Source organism: Ambystoma mexicanum, chromosome 1p, assembly GCF_040938575.1.
Source record: "Ambystoma mexicanum isolate Mex_15411 chromosome 1p, UKY_AmexF1_1, whole genome shotgun sequence".
In the NCBI taxonomy this organism is placed as follows: Eukaryota; Metazoa; Chordata; class Amphibia; order Caudata; family Ambystomatidae; genus Ambystoma; species Ambystoma mexicanum.
Genome location: NC_090921.1, coordinates 968,443,385 through 968,462,369, shown reverse-complemented (window position 1 = coordinate 968,462,369; position 18,985 = coordinate 968,443,385). Strand labels below are relative to the sequence as shown.

At 42.4% G+C, this 18,985-nt stretch overlaps 1 protein-coding gene across 1 annotated transcript in view; it reads right to left on the bottom strand.

Annotated features, from left to right (window-relative positions):
- LOC138582452 (uncharacterized) overlaps positions 1–18,985 on the bottom strand; it is a 1,938,885-nt gene that overhangs the window by 89,526 nt on the left and 1,830,374 nt on the right. Inside the window, exon 17 of the mRNA XM_069653763.1 lies at positions 14,169–14,239. Coding sequence (XP_069509864.1) covers positions 14,169–14,239 — 71 coding nt within the window. The remainder of the gene's footprint in view (positions 1–14,168; positions 14,240–18,985) is intronic.

Below are 18,985 nucleotides of genomic sequence, written 5' to 3'. Positions count from 1 at the left end.
TAGCTATGGAGAGGATTATTATGATCAGGGTATTTGTTGAGCGCTGACCTAGCGCCTTACAATGATAGGGAGAAAAACATGGTGAGGGGAGCAGAAAAAAAGGGAGTGGGATGCTAACAAAAGGGGAGGGTGAGGGTGGGAAATGTGTCTGCAAGGTATCTATATGCAACCAGGCAAGGAAAGAGTGGGGATCAGATCACCCAGTCTCAGGTAGGATGGGAGTTGAGGGTGTGTGGGCCTAGGTGTTAGGGAGGACACATTTCTTGAAGAGGAGGATCTTGAGCTAATTCCTGAACTGAAGAAGCAAGTCTTCGTATTGGCTTTCAAACATAAATATGACTCAACTACAACAGTTGTGCCCCAAGAATTATATAGTCACAAATAATGGAGCCATATAATGAGTCAATAAAATAGTAAATGCTGATGCAGGAAATGCTATTTCCCTGTAACCAATGGTTCTCTGGTGTTGCTATTTTTCATTAATACAATATCCCACAAGATTCTTCGCTGGCTTCAGTGAGAATCGGGACTCCTTCTGAAGCCGAAACCTTTCTTGTTATTGTAGTTTTTGGTTTCAAGATAAACCTTACAGCGATCAAAAAAATATACACTTTTTTTAAATAAAGAAAAAAAAGTCATCATTACACTGTATGAATTGAAAACATATAAAAAAAATGCGTTATTAGATTGAAGAAAGTGTCATCATTACACTCTATAAAAAAGTAGCCTAAAGTTATGCCAAAGACAAACCATCCAATAGAAAAATAACAAACCTAATTCCTCTCTCAATTAAGAAAATTCAAATTATAAAATCAGCAATTAAATAATATCTATTTAAAAAACTTGACAGTTGCAATCAACAACGCTGCATTACACCCACTAAAAATCCTCAACTAAAATTAATTTCTATTAAGCCAATTCACATCATATACAAATCTAATAAAAGTGTGTTGCCGTACAGATTATAAGGCTGAACATTGAATAAATAAGTGTTTTAATGTTTTCAAATCCGAATTACAGTACCTACAAATATCATGTTTAGTCATTTTCCTGCAATACAACATTTCTGGTGTATGAATTAAATTAAATCTGAGTCTCATAAAAGTCCTAAGAAATCGACTATTTGGACATCTATTAACATAGGTAGAATAGTCACACAATTCCTATTATAGTTTATAGCTGCATCTGTCACATACATGGTTCTAATCTAGGTCATACAGTTTCTTTTTCACTAGTTCTGGATTAGTCATTAGTTCTTCTTGACTTACATTTATGTATTTAATACATTTAACTTCAAACTGTGTTAGACATCTTGCATCCATTATATTCAATTGCAACAATAAGATGTAATATATACTCTCTTCTGTTCGAGCTAAGTATCTTCTGATACAAGTTGATTGCCCTCCAACAAACTAATGTACGCATGTAGAGAAATCCCAGTTCATTATATATAGCTGCTGGAATGCTGCTGGAATGCAATTTGGTAGACTTAGATTCTTCCTCCAAATCTTCCCCTTCAATTTAATAAAATCAAAACATTCTGAAAATGAGCAAACCTCTAATCCATAAAGGACCACAGGAATTACTTTAAGCCCTTAATATTTTACCAAGGGGACCAGTGCATATCAGCACTATTTGCGTGAAATTAATTGCATTTGAGTTCCGAATTGGATACCTCACTCATAAATCTTATCAAATACAGAAGACCGATGTGTATATTTACCAAGTGGAAACCCAGATACCTCACAATTTGCACCACCCCCACAATTTCCACCATATTATTCAATACAGTTGTGGTATGAGTTAAGAACCGATTTCGTGGACAAAATATATACTAGGGCCTTGATGTTACATCTGGAAAGGTGGGTGCGCGAAAAGAATATTATCACCCATCTTCAGACCGGTTTTCAGCCTGGCCTTAGCACAGTTGATAAGGTTTTTAGATTTTATTGGTTAATACAGAAGTATGCATATCTAAGGAAGATGTGTCTGATTGCCGCCTTCATTGACTTAAAATGTGCTTTTGACGCTGGTGCTAGGTTGAAGTTATGGAAGGCTTTATATATTATCTTAATAGTGCTCCACAGCTACTTTGTGGAATCTAAGGCCTATATGATGGTAATACAGCTGGTGTTACATGGAACTTAGCAGGTGATCTGATAAGCATAGATAAGCCTGATAAGCCTGATAGGCTCTGATAAGCATTGAGCAAGGGGTGAAACAGGGGTGCGTTCTTGCACTGATCTTGTTTTGCGTGTTTATTAATAAGATCATTTCTAAGCACACAAGCATTCAAACAGATGCCCTAAACTGGGCGTGGAAACAGTTACATTTTTATTATTTGCGGATGACGCTGCCTTGCTCTCTACGTCACCTGTTGGGCTACGCAAGCAGACAGATGCTTTTTCTGCTGCATGCAGGAGCAGTGGACTCATCATTAATTATGGGAAGACAAAGTCAATGGTCTTACACCTGCCGGGTTAGAGGGGTGTTATCAGGTCAAAGGCTGAGAAGGGCATTCCATTGAACAGGTGGATACTTTTGTGTACCTGGGCATCAGGTTTTCTAGTAACGGCAGCTGGGTAAGCCAGGTGGATAGGGCGATGCTAACACTCGAGAGACAGAGTAATGCAATACTGAAGTTCAGCCAAAATCACAGAAATTGTGCTTTTTCACCAATACTTCAGCTTTATAATCTTGAGCTTCTGCTGTCTTTGGAGTGGGGTTTTGGAGTTATTCATCCACATCTAGGTTGGATACAATCGAGAACGAGTTCCCCAAAAAAGGGCTGTGTCTTCCTCCCTCAACCCCTAATACTAAATTGCAGCTTGAACTCAATCAGAGGTATATCTCCAAAATAATTGCTATAGCTCTAGCTCACTATTGTCTCCACCTATGGACCTTGCCTCACCTGGGTAAATATAGGGAGGCAATGGTAGATCTGCTGTCACAAAATGGTGGGCCAGAGCTGAAATGGTGCAGTCATGTTCAATCATCATTGCAGCAGTTGGGTCTCTGTATCTTGCCCAGCTATAAATGCATATTAGCCTACATATTCGAATCAGTCTTAAGGGACAGGGAGAATACAGCATTTTATGGGTCCAATTTAGTAATCGAATATTGGACTGCCAAAATAGAATTTGGCTTTGAAAATGATTTAGTCTTCATGATGCCAAAGCACATATGCTCTTTTTATATTACATTCCACTTAGGAATTCTCCTGCTGTCCGATCAGCAATGGGTTTGGGTTGGGAGCAGCTCCGATCTATGTTCTGTGTGTCAGCAACATAGAGAGGACCAAGCTCAATTTCTATTTTGTTTGCCCCATATACAAAGAAGTTAGGGCATGCCATTTTAACCCCATATTATGGATGCATGTTGCCCACCAGCTTAAGCATGGTCCGGCACTATGCATGTTGGTTATCTTTGCAGTGTCTACCTACATCCATAGGGCATGGATTAAGGAGAGATAAGGCTCTCTCGACTATAGCCCTGGGTGTAGAAGGAGACATTGCCTGTATTCACAAGTAGGTGGAGGCTAATGATTTGGCTCACAGCCATGAAGGACTCGGTGTAAACATCCTTCTGATCACGGTGCGTTCCAAGGAGCGTTGCGTGTGTTATGGTCATGTGATCATAAACTGTCTTGCTGCCGTTGGTCACGGGCAATGAATTTTATAAAGCCCTCCTTCTTTTAAAAAAACGCTGCTTCTGATTAAACTCAAGTACTGGTATTCGCTTGTCTGTTTCATCCAATTCCGACCATGGTTTCCATGACTTCCCTACGCCTGCCGATACTTCTTTGTCTTACTGCCCGCACGTTACTAGACCACTGCCTGCCTATTGGATTGCCTGCCTCAAGGATGTCTGTCAAGTCTGCATGGTAACTGAATCAGCGTGTCCCTGACTGCTTTTCGGAAATTTGCCTCTCTGTGTTCTACATAACACAGGAGACTCCAGGACTTTGGCACATGAAAAAACTACTGTTCCTTCTACACATAACTTATTGCTACACTCTCTTAACCTTCGAGCTCCAAGTCGCTCATTTCTAACTGCAACTAATCTCAACCCAGAAGTTCCAACCAGATTCCTTTGCATCGATTCTGTGCACGTTAACAGGATGCCTTGCCATCACTCACCAGTGCACCAAACCGGAACTAGTGCGTCCCTCGTTCCGTTCGGGGTAGTGCCCATACTAACCTTCCTTCCCTCCCGTTTGTTAGCCGGACTTCCTTCTGGACTGGTCATGCTCTACACAAACTTGGCAAGCTGTGAATTATTGGTTATTGTTTTCACAGGAAACTGTTAGTGACTATTTCATTCTCTTCTGTTCTCTCCTTTCCTTTTATAAGGTGGAACGAGTTTAGAAAGCCTTATCAAGCATTATCCCACGGGTGAAGAATCACTTGTCCAGGGTTATAGCCATATTGGAGCAAATCTTGTCTATGCTAATCGTTCCACTATTATGATCATATGTGTGCTGTACTGTACATCCAATTCTAATACTCTACCATTTCCCTTTCAGCCTGGGTTACAGTGGTGTGTTTCTCCTGCTCTTTCATTTGATTTGTCCCTTTGTCCTGTTAATTCCAAAAGAGCAAAGGGGTCTATCTAAACGAAGATCTCCCTCATTTTTGAATGAGGAAGAGACCCCGGCCAGGACAGGATCTATCTTCTGTTACCCAGCCTGAGGGATCTGGCTAGTCACGACATTGGGGCGACTGGGTGAGTACTTGACATGACTGCTGTTGTAACTATTATTAGGCTACTGTAAATAGAGCCATTGCCATCCCATCAAGCCGTCAACTATTGCTTGGTAGTTGTGTCTGCCCATTTTTATTCTTAGGAAGTCATAATCAAGCAGGAGTTGTACTTACATGGGATTGTAGCCAGATTCATATTCCATCCTTTTCATGAAGTGTCAAAGGATTGCAACTATTTTATTAGCTTGGTCATGTTATAGCCATCGTTACTTGGTGTCATTTTGCAGTGACAGTTTTTAGCATACGTACTGGTTTTTAACCTAGGAGTTTATTTTTATTTCCAGAAGTGCTTGGATTATTATTTTATTTTATTCTTCCATATACATGGAGTGTTCCTAATTTCTCTATGTTTAATCACAAATGAGAGTCACATTAGTTGATTAATCTTTTAATGTCCTGTCTGGTGCATACTGTATTTACCTACTATGGTATCTATGTCAGCCTTGAGTTGTGTATTGGGCTGTCCTGGGATTTTGATGATCAATATGAAATCTATGTTTTTTAAATTAATTGTTTACATGTTTGTGTATTATGTATGCTCTTTTATTGCTGTGCACGAAAATAAAGTTTTTGCTGACTGATTAATGATAACATCCCTCAGTGTAGCTATTTAGCATACAATTACAATAAACAGACCCAACGAACGGATCTCATGTTTAAGAGAATAAAACATCATACAAGAGACTTGCATCATAAAAAGAGGCTTATAAGGAATCTAAAAAGGGCTAGTGTCAGAGAGACATTATCTCCCTGCATCATCCTAGCCCACACAGCCTCACCCAGATCTACAAAAGGGGAATATACAATTCTATCAAAGTGCCTGTGTATCTGTTTGATGGTCTTTATACAATATATAGTAAGATGTTTTAATAAGTCAAGTTCATTTTTGTTAGACCACCACCTACACATTCTTTTGTCTTTATTGATCTCCAGTCTCGGCCCTGACAGTCTCCTGTTGGTAATTGATTTAATTTAAATCTAATATACCAATTTCCATTTTTTTTTACAAGGAAACAAGTAGATGCATTATGATGGGGTTAGCTTTTTCCTAATTAATTTCAAATATTCAGAATAATGAGAGTAAGAATGTATTTTGTCAGTAGTGAGGCACCAATCTCTATCATAGAGTTTCTCAATATCACTGCCCATCTCAGTCAGAAGAGAGTCAAGAGGATACATTAAGTTATTCAAAAATTCTAATTTGTTTTCCAAATACGTTTTTTTAAAATCTTCAAATAAGTTAGACAGGAGGGAGGGGTTCATGCATCTTAGCATATAAAGATAACTTCTTCCAGCTGACTAGAGATTGATGAGGTATGAACTTTAACTCATGGCTCAAGATACAGTTCGGTATAGATAGTGCCAGTTCAAGGACCTTTTTCCACATCATTCCCTCCATGATGTTTAAGAAGGGTCCCATATCGAGGAGGACCACGTCTGGACCATAACATAAGGCCGGAACTATTTTAGCAGAATAAAATTTGAGTGCAGCCAAAATGGAAAATTTAGAATAGGTTAGATAAATGCAGAGAGAGGTGACATCCTTGCTCTTAAATTCCCCTGAATACCCTTTATCGAAGAGAACGCCACACGGAAAAACCATGCTGGTTTTGCCCACAAGGTCTCTATGGACTGAACTATATAGATAATATTTAAGAAACTAATAATTGTAATGAGAAAGAAGAAAGAATACAAGCAATATTACTTTAGTAAGAAGCCGCCTTACAGGACACAGTCAATTGGGTAATCATTTAAATACAGGTATCCAGGGTGCAGATAAGAGATTTATAGAAGACAGTTTTGAATAAACGGTTCACATCTTGAATGGGATTTCAAGAGATTGGTCCTGAAGAAGACCCAAAGAGATTTAAACAAGTGTTGCCTGAAGACAGATATTTAATCTTCAAGAACTTCCGAATATACCCAGAGGAAATGTAAAAGTATTTTTCAAAAAACGAATTAAGAGTGGTAGGAGTGCAGGTACCTGAGCCACTACAGGAGAGCCTCTATCGAAGAGTTTTGTTGAATGGTGAAGATATTTAAGGGAGGTAACTCTCTCCAATCTATGGTCACAGACAGTCCAGGTCATCATTTTGCATGATCTTTTATTTGAAAAAATTAAGATCTCTGACTTGCTTCAATTGACTTAAAGATTGTTATTTATTTCATAAGATGTAAATATAGACAACTTCCTTTGAAGACCAATTGGAGTTATGTAAAGAAAAAAAGCAGGTAATCTCAAAAGCACGCCAATGCAGTTCCAAGGAACCCAATTTAGCCAGACATATTGAATTCATAGATTGCCATAGATTGTTGATATCCGATAGATATAGACAGAAGAGTAACAAAGCAAGGATGCAGCCCTGCCTAAGATCAATGAAAGTGTCAATAGGATGAGATAAAAGACCGTCCACACTTAATTTAATCATAATCTTAGTTTCCTCATGGAGAAGTACAATTAGTTACCTGAGAGTTTCTGGTATACCCCTCTGAGCTTTGCCCACAGCCTTTCATGCAGAACTCAGTCAAGGCACTAGTCATGTCCATACTAGCTATGTAAATTGGTGTAGCTGTTGATCTCTTGGTTAGTGGATGCAGTTGAGCAAGAATGGACCTGTTTAGGGAGGCTCCCTGTTTTTTCCGAAACCCCACCTGATATTGAGTAAGCAGATTCAAATTTAATACTGAATAATCCAACTCCTTTAATAACAAAGAAGTGAAAACCTTACTGTGAGCATCCAGGATCGCGAATGGTCGGTAAGTAGCCGGGTCCATTATATCTCCCTTTTTGTAAATCTGAATAATGCTCAATTAGTGGCATGAGATGGGAGCTTCTGTTTGTTGACAACTTCCATGAACATTCTGCATAGCATGGAAGACCAGAGTTCAGGGTCATGTTTTAATGTAATTGTGACCAGATTGTCTCTATATTGATTCATTTTTAAAATTGTCTCATGTATGTACTCGATAGAAAACACCTCTGTCCAGTCTATATAATGCCTAGTTCTCAAAGGTTTGATGGCAACATGATTGTCAGTCTTGGCGAACCTTTTACTATATTAAGTGTGAGAAACCAAAGGGTCTATCACCCTCTAGTCCCCGGGGATCTCCCTCTGAGGTGGATAGGGCACGGCCACCGCCTTTGGACCCAGACCCTGGAGGTGGACCAGTGCAGGAGGATCCCCTGGGTGGGGGGGGTCTTCGGGGGAATGGGTGTGAGGCAGCCGATGGTGAAATGCAGCATTCCCCCCTTTTTTGTACACGTAACCCATCATATTTTTTAGGATTATCAAAGGTCCCAACTCCCCCCCTCCCTTCTATCCAAATACTGGGCTGAGGAAGAGGGCGACTGAGAGTAACAAGACCAAATCTTATACATCACACTGGACATGTCCCACTAATCAGGTCAGGCAAAGTCAGGCACTTGACTTTACATACATACACCTGACACCAATTAGCTCTGCCCAAATGGATGAAAGGCGGAACATAGAGACACACTCTGAGCAAGGTGGAACACGAGTAATAGCAGAACTTCTGGGCTGAAGGCAAACGCACTGGAGCACAGTGACAGACCAAGGGACAAGAGCAGCGGGGCGAGAACCCCAAGAGTTCCCTACCGGAGGTCGTTGCCTCCAAAAGGCTGTGAAAGACACGTGGAGAAGGCCACATCCCAAAGCAGAAGGCTGAATTATGTTTCAAGGATGACAGCAAACCTCCTGGGTAAATGGCAGAGTTGGGGAGGCAAGGCCAAGCCTGTGGTACTAACCTTGACTCATGCATTGGAAAACTGTAAAGAGGAGAAAGAAACGCACGCAGCCGGTGAGTTGGCAAGCGACCTGAGAGACCGGGGTGTGTTAAGGAAAGATTGAAGTTGCAACATTATACTGCAAGTGAACGCTGCATGCGTGTGTATGAGACGCGAAGAAAGGCAGACTAGTGGATGAACTTTAAAATAAGGACAGCCATGAAACCAGCGATAATGAGTAATGGAATGGTCAGGCAAAAGGAAGTAGCCCATTCGAAAACCTCTGTGAAAGGTGAATTGTGTGTAGCGAAAAGGTGAATGAACTGTAAAAGCAAAGTGATCAAAACTAACCCAGAGAGAAGGGGAGAGTAAAAAGCCGAAAGTTGAACTTTGAGTCAAAGTGGGCCTGAGGAGGTCGGTAGAGAAAACCACGCACATTCGAAGGTCTTTGAAATCCGAAAACGGTCTGAGCCCGACTGAGGCAGACCCGAGGTGTAATACATTTGGGGAAGGCAGCGCCCTGCAAGTAACGTGAACTTTTGTTGTAAAAGGTCTGAGCCTGACAGAGGGGGACCAAAGTGAACCTTTTGAAGTCTTAGCCTGACAGAGGGGAACCGGCGTGAACTTTTTGTTGTTGAAGGTTTTTTGAAAGGCTGAATAGAGAGACTTTAATGTGGAAGGGCAGGCAGGCCTTGATACACGTTTTGAACTGTTTATGTGTTAAAAACCCAAGCCAGAGTGTGTCATTCTGCCTACAGGGTCTGTGCTGTCTGACGTGCGGGAGGAGAGCTGATTCAGTCACATTTATTCTTTATATTTGAACACTGATTTTCCTTTACATACATATCTCCTGTACACACTTTTTTGTACACGAGATAGGGCAGGTATTAGGTTTTATTAGCATACGCCATTTTGATTTGACAGAATCCACTAGTACTGTTTTGTTTTTCATTTGATGTTCAAGACTACTCCCATCCTAGTCATATGGCAAAGTAGAAGTTTTTCCAAACCCAGAAACTTTAATAAAGGTTTTCAAATTGTACCTTTTGTGTCAGTGTCATACTTGTGATACCATGCCCCCCTTACATAAGCTACCCATATTGTTTCTGGTATAATGTTAATGTGGGTCTGTTGCTGGTTTTTAGATGTCTTATTTGTGAGTTCCCAGAATCTAGAATAATTATTTCCCTTTAAAGATTGGAACATTTTTTGGTTGTCTGCAGCATACATTTCAGCCTTCATCCTCCTAGTAACATTTATATAGGTGTTGTGAGCCTTTTCTTTCCCCCATACTAAAGACTAGGGAATATGGGTTGTGTATATGTTTAAATGTAGCCCTCTTTTGCCATTTGATTATAAGCATGCGATGCATGTTTAGGTACAAAGGTTGTGCCTTCCCCTATTACTCTAGATACAATATTATATACTGTAACTCAGTGTTCATCAGCCCCTAAAATAGAACCACTGTTTGATATAGCATTACCTCTCACCACGTTTTCCAAAGCATTATTAAATGTTTCCATAAGCCTAGAATTCCATTTCACTTTAAGTTCTCCTCTGTATGAAATCAAAAAGGCCAAGTAGGATGCATGAGCGTGATGAGGAATAACTAGAAGGGAAAAACTGAGATGAACGGACATGATGGCATGATCTCCGTAGTCATTAAAGACCATATAGAGACCACAACAGTTAGACACACACAAGACCTTTATATATTTAGATTGATTGGGTTTTTATAATGCGCCTTTACATCAAGTAAAAACATGATCAATCCAGGAGGCGGAAGGGCCCCTTTTCCATGTCACTATATTAGATAGATCTGGCCTCAGCGAGGGCAGGACCAATGATAATTCCCAAAAAGCCATAAATTGGGACCAGGAAGCAGCCTTGGATTTAGTAGTGGAGTTCAAGTCAGAAGAGTCCAGTGACAGGAAATCATTGCATTCTACTAAGCAGTCGGCACATTGAGAGGTCCAGCGCTATAAAGATATTATTTTGATGGCCCTCCCCCAATCATGTTATTAGAATTTCATTGATCTGTTGCTGCATGTCAATTATACCTTTTTTGCAGGATTATAATAAATGTGAATCAATAGCATTCCATAGTGGTGAAAGCCATTTTGATAGACTAGGCTAACTGCCAGGGGAAAATTATCAAATGTAGCCATTAGGATAGCCTGCAGATTCAATTTCAGACCAAATGCTATAGCAACACCCCCTGAAGATCGACCTCTACTACCCTAGGTAGTCTCACTAGAAAATGTTGTAAATCCTTATGCAAAAAGTGGTTTGGTTAGCATAGTCTCTTGTAGCAGAATTATATCAAAGCTGTTAAAAGCAGTTATTTTTAGACACATTCGCTAAATTCAAGAAACCACAGCAATTGCAAGAGGAAATGTTTAAAGAACCAATGCTAAAGTTGGGGGTTTGGGTCTTTACACCCTGACTTATAAACAAGTGCTGCTGCTAACCATGACCAATCTTCTTGAAGGTCTGTGAGTTTTGGTTCGGTTTTGACATTTATATCTGTTCTCTGAGAATTAGTGTCATAAACACTTTTAATAAGCAAGGGGGATAGATGGGTAGCCAGCCGATTGTCATGTCCTGCTCCATTAGAGATGAAGTGTGTTAGTAAACTTTAAGGCATCAATACCCATAAACCTAAAATCAGCCACATGGTCCCAAACTAGACACTCTACTTTTTTGGGCCACTAGTCTGTCACTACCCCTCTGTGGAAAATCGCCCCATCAATAACAAGAGAGTGGATTCATTGAAGTGCAGGAATGGCCGAGAAAATCTGAACTAGGGTGGAGCGATTTAGATGGATTGACTCATTAATAAGCCTTATATTCTGGAAGTATATTATTCTGTCATTAAAGTCTATATTGTCATTAGTCACTAGACTTGTAGGAAAAGAAGATGAACTGTCAAAACTACCCTGTACAGAGTTGATTACCATAGCAGTGTTTTTGTTATTTGCATCAGAGCAAGCATAAGCCAAATCTGCCTCTTCGATGCCCTCAACCAATGAAATCTGCGATATATGTATTTACTTTCCCTTTTGTAATTTTCATTGATTTTCTTCCTTTCTTTTCGTTTTCTTTGATTTGGGCTTAGGATCAATAGTAGCATTCATCGACAAGGCAGGTGGACTCAAAGCCCCAATTATGGTAATGGTTTCAGACTATGGGCCTCATCACGAGTTGGGCTATTAGCCCTACCGCCAAACCCCCCAGCACTATTAGCGCCGGATCACGGTTTTGGCAGAACGGTAAGTCCCCATTTCCCATTGGGCCCATTCAGCAATTTCCCATTCCCCATTGGGCCCGATGGGGAATTTTCGGCGCTATTACCGCTGGCGGTAATAGCGCCGAAAATAGGCAAAATCGAGGGAATCCGCAAAGCCTGTGATTTGGTGGATCCATAAAAAAGGCGGTAATAGCATTACCGCTGCATTTAAGGGTTACCGCCAAACTCGTGATGAGGCAGTGTGTGTTTAAGTCTACAACCTCCGGCTCTAGCATTAAAGAACTACGACATTTTCTTGATGACCTTTTCCTGTTATGCTTACTGTTCGGTTGATTCTTGATTTTTAAATTAGTTTTTTTTAATCACTTTTGTCTTTTTAGGTATAGATATAGGCAGTCTGGGAAAATCGGCAGCTTCGCAGGGGCCCCCCACTGCCGAACCTTAGAGTTTGTAGGTATCAGAAGCCCTTTCTTGAGAGCAGAATAAGTCCAGAGATGCACTCAGTCTGTCTTGTGTGTCATTGGCAAAACGTAGGCAAGGTGTGCAAGTCGTCAACTGTTCTATTTGGTTCAGGTGTCTCCACATTAAAGTCAGTAAGAACAGAGCCACAACCACAACTCCTTCGTGAGAAAATCGTTCTCGTTATTCAATTTATTCAAAATCACAGCTAACTGAGAGGAATTAGACTCCACCATATCTTTAATATTGTCATACAGAGCAAACAATGATTGGAGTGCAAGCTGCAAGGCCGAAATCGATGAGGGACCCAATATATCCACAGTATGATGTAATATGGGGCTTGCGTCTCGATTGTAGTTCACAGGAGATTTTAGTACTCCACTAGTGTTATTTTCAAAGGTGGAAATGTGTGCAGTAGGTCTTGGATGGTTGGTCCGTATGGTACCTAGCCTACTCGCCTCAGTATGGGGTGATGAACCAGAGGCATCGTAAAAGTTATGGCACATCCTTAGGAGCAATTCATCGAAAACTACGGTGTCGCCACTGACACTGGTTTTAGTTTCTCCTGGGGATAGCTTGATAGAATTTAGTAATGTATCTACTATTTAGTAATAGTAGAAAATGTATCGGTTATGGGTTCAGTTTCACGCAACCCTGGTTCAGTTACATTAGGGCCTGTCTCCGGTGGATCTCAGGGTGTTTTAAATGGGATAACAAATAGATCAGTGGTATCAGTAGAGGGAGCATTGCTCTTTAAACTGTATTTCAACCCTGTAGAAATGTCCATGTCTACTCACACTGATAGTTTAGTCCTCCCGTTGCCATGGAGACAGATCCAGGCAAAACAAGGGTTGCAAGATATCCTACACCTGCAGCCATTATCTCACTGGCCTCCAATGGACCACAACAGACCACACTTTTCGTGACATGCAACTTTTAAAGTTGAAGTTGCTTGCGTTTGGCTGAACCAAGCTTTTCGGTTCCTCCACAAACTGCTCATGTTGAAGGGCTGTTCCACAACAGACCACACTTTTGCTGCACTTCCGCTGAAAATAATGGTCCCATTATATTAACCCATGAAAAATTAAATGATGGTGAAACATGCAACACCCCCTGGCAGCAGAGAATGTTACAGGGATCACCCACAACTCAACAAGGGCAGGGGGCGCAGCAGCCACTCAGGTTGCCTGGATCGTGATGAATCTCATGATCCAAGCCACGTTCCAAGAAAGCTGACAGCTACTCGCACCCGGCTGCCATCTTCCGACCTACTCCAAACTGCCCCCTGGTACATTTGACACCCCCTCGACCTACCAAACCCAAAATGGAAATGTGAGTTGTGGAGCCCAACACAAGCCCTGCCTTCCATTTCCGTGGCAGCCAAATTGATGGAGCATTTGTTTGAACTAACCAGTCGTTGTGAACGTGCAACTGTTCATTGAACCAAACACATTGCTATTAGCATCCCGATTTTGAAACCCATGGTGTTATTAGCAATAACCCAAGGTGGCCGCCTAGATCGGCCTTGTAATGGCACCAGCGTCCATCATTAAAGCCCTCGATTCGCTTGAGCCTATAACTTGGGCCGCGAACTGTTATTGGCTGATCCAGCCCACTGCCACAGATTTTATTGCTATAATAGACACTTCTCTATTCAACAGATGCCTGAAGGCCTGACTGCGCACACAGTTTGAGGCAGTTTGTGATCTTTGCAACCTGGTCTCCAACTCCTACAAATGAGCTACATTAACATTCTAATATCAATATTTTACATAATCGAAAATCAGTTGCATCCAATTACATTCCGTTATCTTGTTTGAAAATGGAGAAGACAGAAATAATTATTTTGGCCCAAAATAACAGCAAATCATATGTGTCTGACATAGTTACTTACGCAAGTCTGAAGTAACAATAACAGGAAAGCAAAATAACTAAGGCGATCACTACACACCTTTTTTTGTCTTTATGAAGTACTGTCTCTGTGTTGCCAATATGGACATCAGCTACTAACACTTGATCTGGCTGAAAACAACAAAAACAAATACACCTTTAGAAATCATCACACAAAAATCAATTGATACAGCTCATTGCGTTGATATATTTGAAACTATTTCTTCATATATAACTCTTTAGAAAATGCTTTGCCTACAGTGTAAACAAGCTTAACAAAAACTAGCCATTCTGGCTTTTGTGTAGGCATTGGATAGGCATTTGCCCAGCACAGCCTTAATGGCACTACATGGCTGTAAATTGGAAACAGAGGGTAGGTAAATGATATGCTTAGCAGGGCATATGATGGCTGTTCTTGGTAAACCCTGATCTAGTGCATAAGCAGGAGCAACACTACTGCCTTATTTTTATTTATTATTTATTTGATTGTTTAAAGCGTGGACCTAGCTTGAGAGCATTGGAGCACTGTTCAGGGTGGGAGTTTCCAGCGTTTGGGCTGGCATCTTTTAACAGTAGCACAATACTGTGAGTTGTGCTTTGTGCATCCACTGGGATTAGTTCTTGGTCAGGTGTTGAAAAAGCCACGTTTTAAGAACTTTTAGAAATTGGAAAAGTTTGGGGTGTTGCAAGTTGATACCAGGATTGAGTTCCAGAGGGTGGGTGTGGGACAAGAGAAGGATTGTTTGTGGTTAATCTCTTTGCAGACTGATTGTGATTCGAGCCAGTGGGTCGATTTGCTGAGCAAGAACGTGTCCAACTAGATATGTTGCACTTAGCCACAATGTATGCTGGTGTGCTACTCGTGAGTACTTTATAGATGATGCATGCAGTCTTGAACAGTATTCTGGCATGGAGAGGAAGCCAATGACACACATATCATACCACTAAAATGGTATCCTTATGAAGGCCAAAATTGGGCTCTCTGCACACTGAAGATTTCGATTGTGTGTGTCCCTGATGACTGTATGTCACTATTATTGAAGCCAATCAAATTCACTGCAACAACCTCTTGCCTGCACAAGATGCAAACACAGAAATGACCTTTCGGTAAACACAGGCTCCTACAGTAATTAACTGTAGGCACTGCCACAGACTCCCTGCCTTATTCTGAGGGTTCCCAGTGGGGTCACCGACAGGGACTGGTACCTCCCTCATCTGGAGTATGGGCAGCCATGGGTGGTGAAATGAGGAGGACCCACTGGTCATCGTCATGGGGCCCTGAGTGCAGAGCACGGGACAGCCACAGGTGCACTAACATTTTACCTACCTCAGAATTGAGGGAAATCGGGGTCACCTCCCCCCACAGAGTCCCCAGAATCTCAGAGGCATTGGCCCAGGAGACCAGCACAGCAACTTTGATCATTTGCTCTTTGCAAAGACTGACCTTCCCTTTGCACAAGCATTGACTACTCCCCCGCCACAGCACCTAGGAAGATTTTCTGGGACAGTGGGGCAATTTTGATCCTCACCTGCTCCACAGTTATTCAGCATGGAAGAGTCATTGGAATATGGCCCTTCCCCAGCTTCACACCACTTTAGCCCAGAGTAGGCAAAGCAACCTCAGCCCTCTTCTCTGTACAAAAATTGCCCTCTTCAGCATCAGAGCATTTCAGACAGTCAGAGAAACCCTGCCCATCCCCAGCTTCACATTTCAGGACCCAATCGGGATCCATTGAAGGAGAAATACCAGACTATCATGCGAGTTGCAGAGAGAAAGGCATACCCAGCCTACATAGAATTCAGTCTGCCGTCAAGGGCAAGAAACAGAAAGACGTAAGGGAATTATCCCCAACCAATCACTTACCCTCTCCACTTTGGCAAGACGCTTGCAGACCATCAGGAGTCGTCGTACCCATGGGGAGGATGCTTACCGCAATAATACCAAGGCAGCCCAGTCAGTCAATGTGGGCTGTAGGAGCAGGAGGCTCAAGCATGGGTGTGTTTGGAGAAGAAACTTTAGATTGAAGAGGCGAGGCAGAGACAACTTGGAGAAGTATGGACGAGAGAGCAAGGATGGAGGAAGGCCCCTGAGATTACAAAGTGGTTCTTCGAGGAGGGACTCTCTAGAGCCTGGGAGCTTCATCAACTAGAGCAAGGAACCTAGGAAGCGGCAGCAGGAGATACAAGGTGAGTGAGTAGTGGTCAAAGAGAGTGAGAACATTAAGAAAGTGTGGGAAAGAAGTATGCAAATGGATGCAGAAGTTGGGAACAGTGACAGCAGTGCCCAGGGGGGTGAAGAAGGTTGGAACACTGACAGCAGTGCAAAAGGGGATGAATAAGGTGGGGATAGGGGCAGCAGTCCCCAACGGCATGAAGAAGGGGGGGACATTGGCAGCAGCACCCACATTGGTGAAGAAGGTGGGACTAGAGACCACAGTACCGAAAGAGGTGAAGAAGGGGAGAATAATGATAGAAGTTTCCAAAGTGGCAAAGAATGTGGGACCGTGACCGCAGTGCACAAAAGGTGAACACGTTTGGAATAATGATAACATTGTTCAAAATGGTGAAGAAGGTGGAAACACTGATATTAGTGCCCAAACAGGTTAACAAAATGAGAAAGGGACTTGAGACTGGGAGTCTACCAATCAGAGATGGTGGCAGAAGGAGAGAGCCTTGGAAAGAGATAGGAAGTGTTTGGAGATATTGCTAGAGGAGTGCACCCTTGAAGAGTGGACAAGTGAGAGGAGAATCTTTCCTGAAAAAAGTATGATTGCAGATTGTAGACAGATCTTTTTAGTCATGTTACTTGGACCTTGCCTCTGGGTTCTTTGCTCAGCGCCATTAAAAATAATTTAGTGTGTCTGCTGTGTTTGTGACCACTATTTCTGTTTTGGGTAATGTAGGGGAGGACAGGCCTTTAAGGCCCCCCTCTCCTGCATTATTCTCCCCAGGTGAGGACCATGGCTCGCCGAGCGTCCCCTCATGCCACCCGGGCCCAGGTGGAGGAGGGCTTGCCCGCCGATGACATTGCCCCCACGTATCCATCATTCACACACACACTAACGTTTAGACAGGCCTAGAAGCCTTCTTGCCCAGCAAAGATGGCGTGAGTTCAGCGCGCTGTAGCGCGGCCCCCACCTTTGGAGGGCTTTCCAAGTATCCCTGCCGCCGTAGCCCTGGTAGATCCGCTGCGAGCGCGTTCCCATGAGAAAGTCGGGTATGAGCTAACCCGAGATGCTAACACTGTAACATTTCATCGTTCACAATGTAATACTGCACCCCGCATGACCTGGTCCGCGAGGCCGGGGCGACGGGGAAAAAACTGAAGCATCACTATCTGAAGAAAGTAGAAAATAATTCAAGTATTGGTATTAATGAACTACCTCTGTTTAAACAGATTCTGTAAACTGTGAATCAACCATAAAGATGTAACGTTTATATGATGTCACCCCAGGTCTGTACTAATGCTGCTATAACCACAGAGAAAGATGTCGACGAAACGTATAACCTTTATCTGTATAAGTGTTCTTTCAAGTTTATGTAGAAACCTGAACTCGTATATGTTTTCTTAATCACCCATAGCGGCGAGTATCAATCTCTGTAGGCCATAACCTAGAACTACCTCATGTAACGTCTAATGTACATAAAATAATCAAACACTGTAGTGAATATAATGTTAGGTAACGAAAAGGTACTCAGACTGAATATATTAACGAAATGTTTAATGAACTCGAAGTATATATGTATGGTATAGTAGTTTAAATAAGACAAATGATATAAAAGTCTTGTATTCAAAATTAGGCAACACACGAGGAAAATACCTTTTGTGAATATATGCAAGGCCATTCTCCCTCCCACCCTACGAAGCCTGCCAAGTAGAAAAAAGCTAAGGCCTGTGCCGTGCTCCCCCACCTCCCCCGACCAAGCTGGAACCGCTTCAAAGAGTCAGAGGCCCCAACACTGCATCCAAGGCCACCGGCCGCCACCTGTGTTATTTACAGCACGGTAATAAACTTACGTTTGAATCCACTGATCTACCAGCACCCTCTCGTAAATCCCACAATCCCCCAGACCACCCCAAGAAGTCTGACCCCGCACAAAGACTACCCCCGACAATGGGACAAGACACAGAGCCCCCCTTCATAGTAGCCTCTAACGTAGTAATAAAACATGTACCACCCGGCACAAGCCCCCAGAGCCCAGCCCCTCGACCTGAAATACCAGACGTCAGAACACCGGTAAATCCAATAGATGACCACCAGACCCCTCACAAGGTGCATTCCTCCTGTGTTGTATTGATTGAAAGATTTACTGTAGAAGTTAGATATGGGGTTTCAAGTAACTGCAATGTGCATGATCTAGGGCACCTAAGTCAGGGAAGGTATTCATCTTTGTCACAGGCTGCCCCAGCGTACCAACACCGCCCGGATGACCTCAAGCCGGCCTGCCAGGCCCAACCCAACCCACGAGGCTGACCAGTGACGTCCTCCCACCCGGACCAACCACGCTGCAGCAACACCTATAGTTAGTCGACGCCACCCAATCCCAATTAACTTGTGCCCCCTATAGTGTGTAGGTTCTGATGACGTTTTTTGTATTAGAAATACGCCTGCCTTTGCGATTGTCAGGCAGAGCGCTCTCGGAGGTTGCAGAGTTCTTTGCATGCCATATTCTTTTGATAAACTCCCACTTACGCTCACCCGCACTCTGTCTTGGCCTTATTCCCATCACGGGAGTGTCCATTATTGTCTCCCATTGCGGGGAGGATCGTGCTAACTTGGGGGTGCTTCCACTCAGTGGTGACCCCGATAGCGTGATATTTCCAAATTTATTTTTCCTGAACTCCTTTTAACGACCCCCTTTTGGCACGAGAATCTC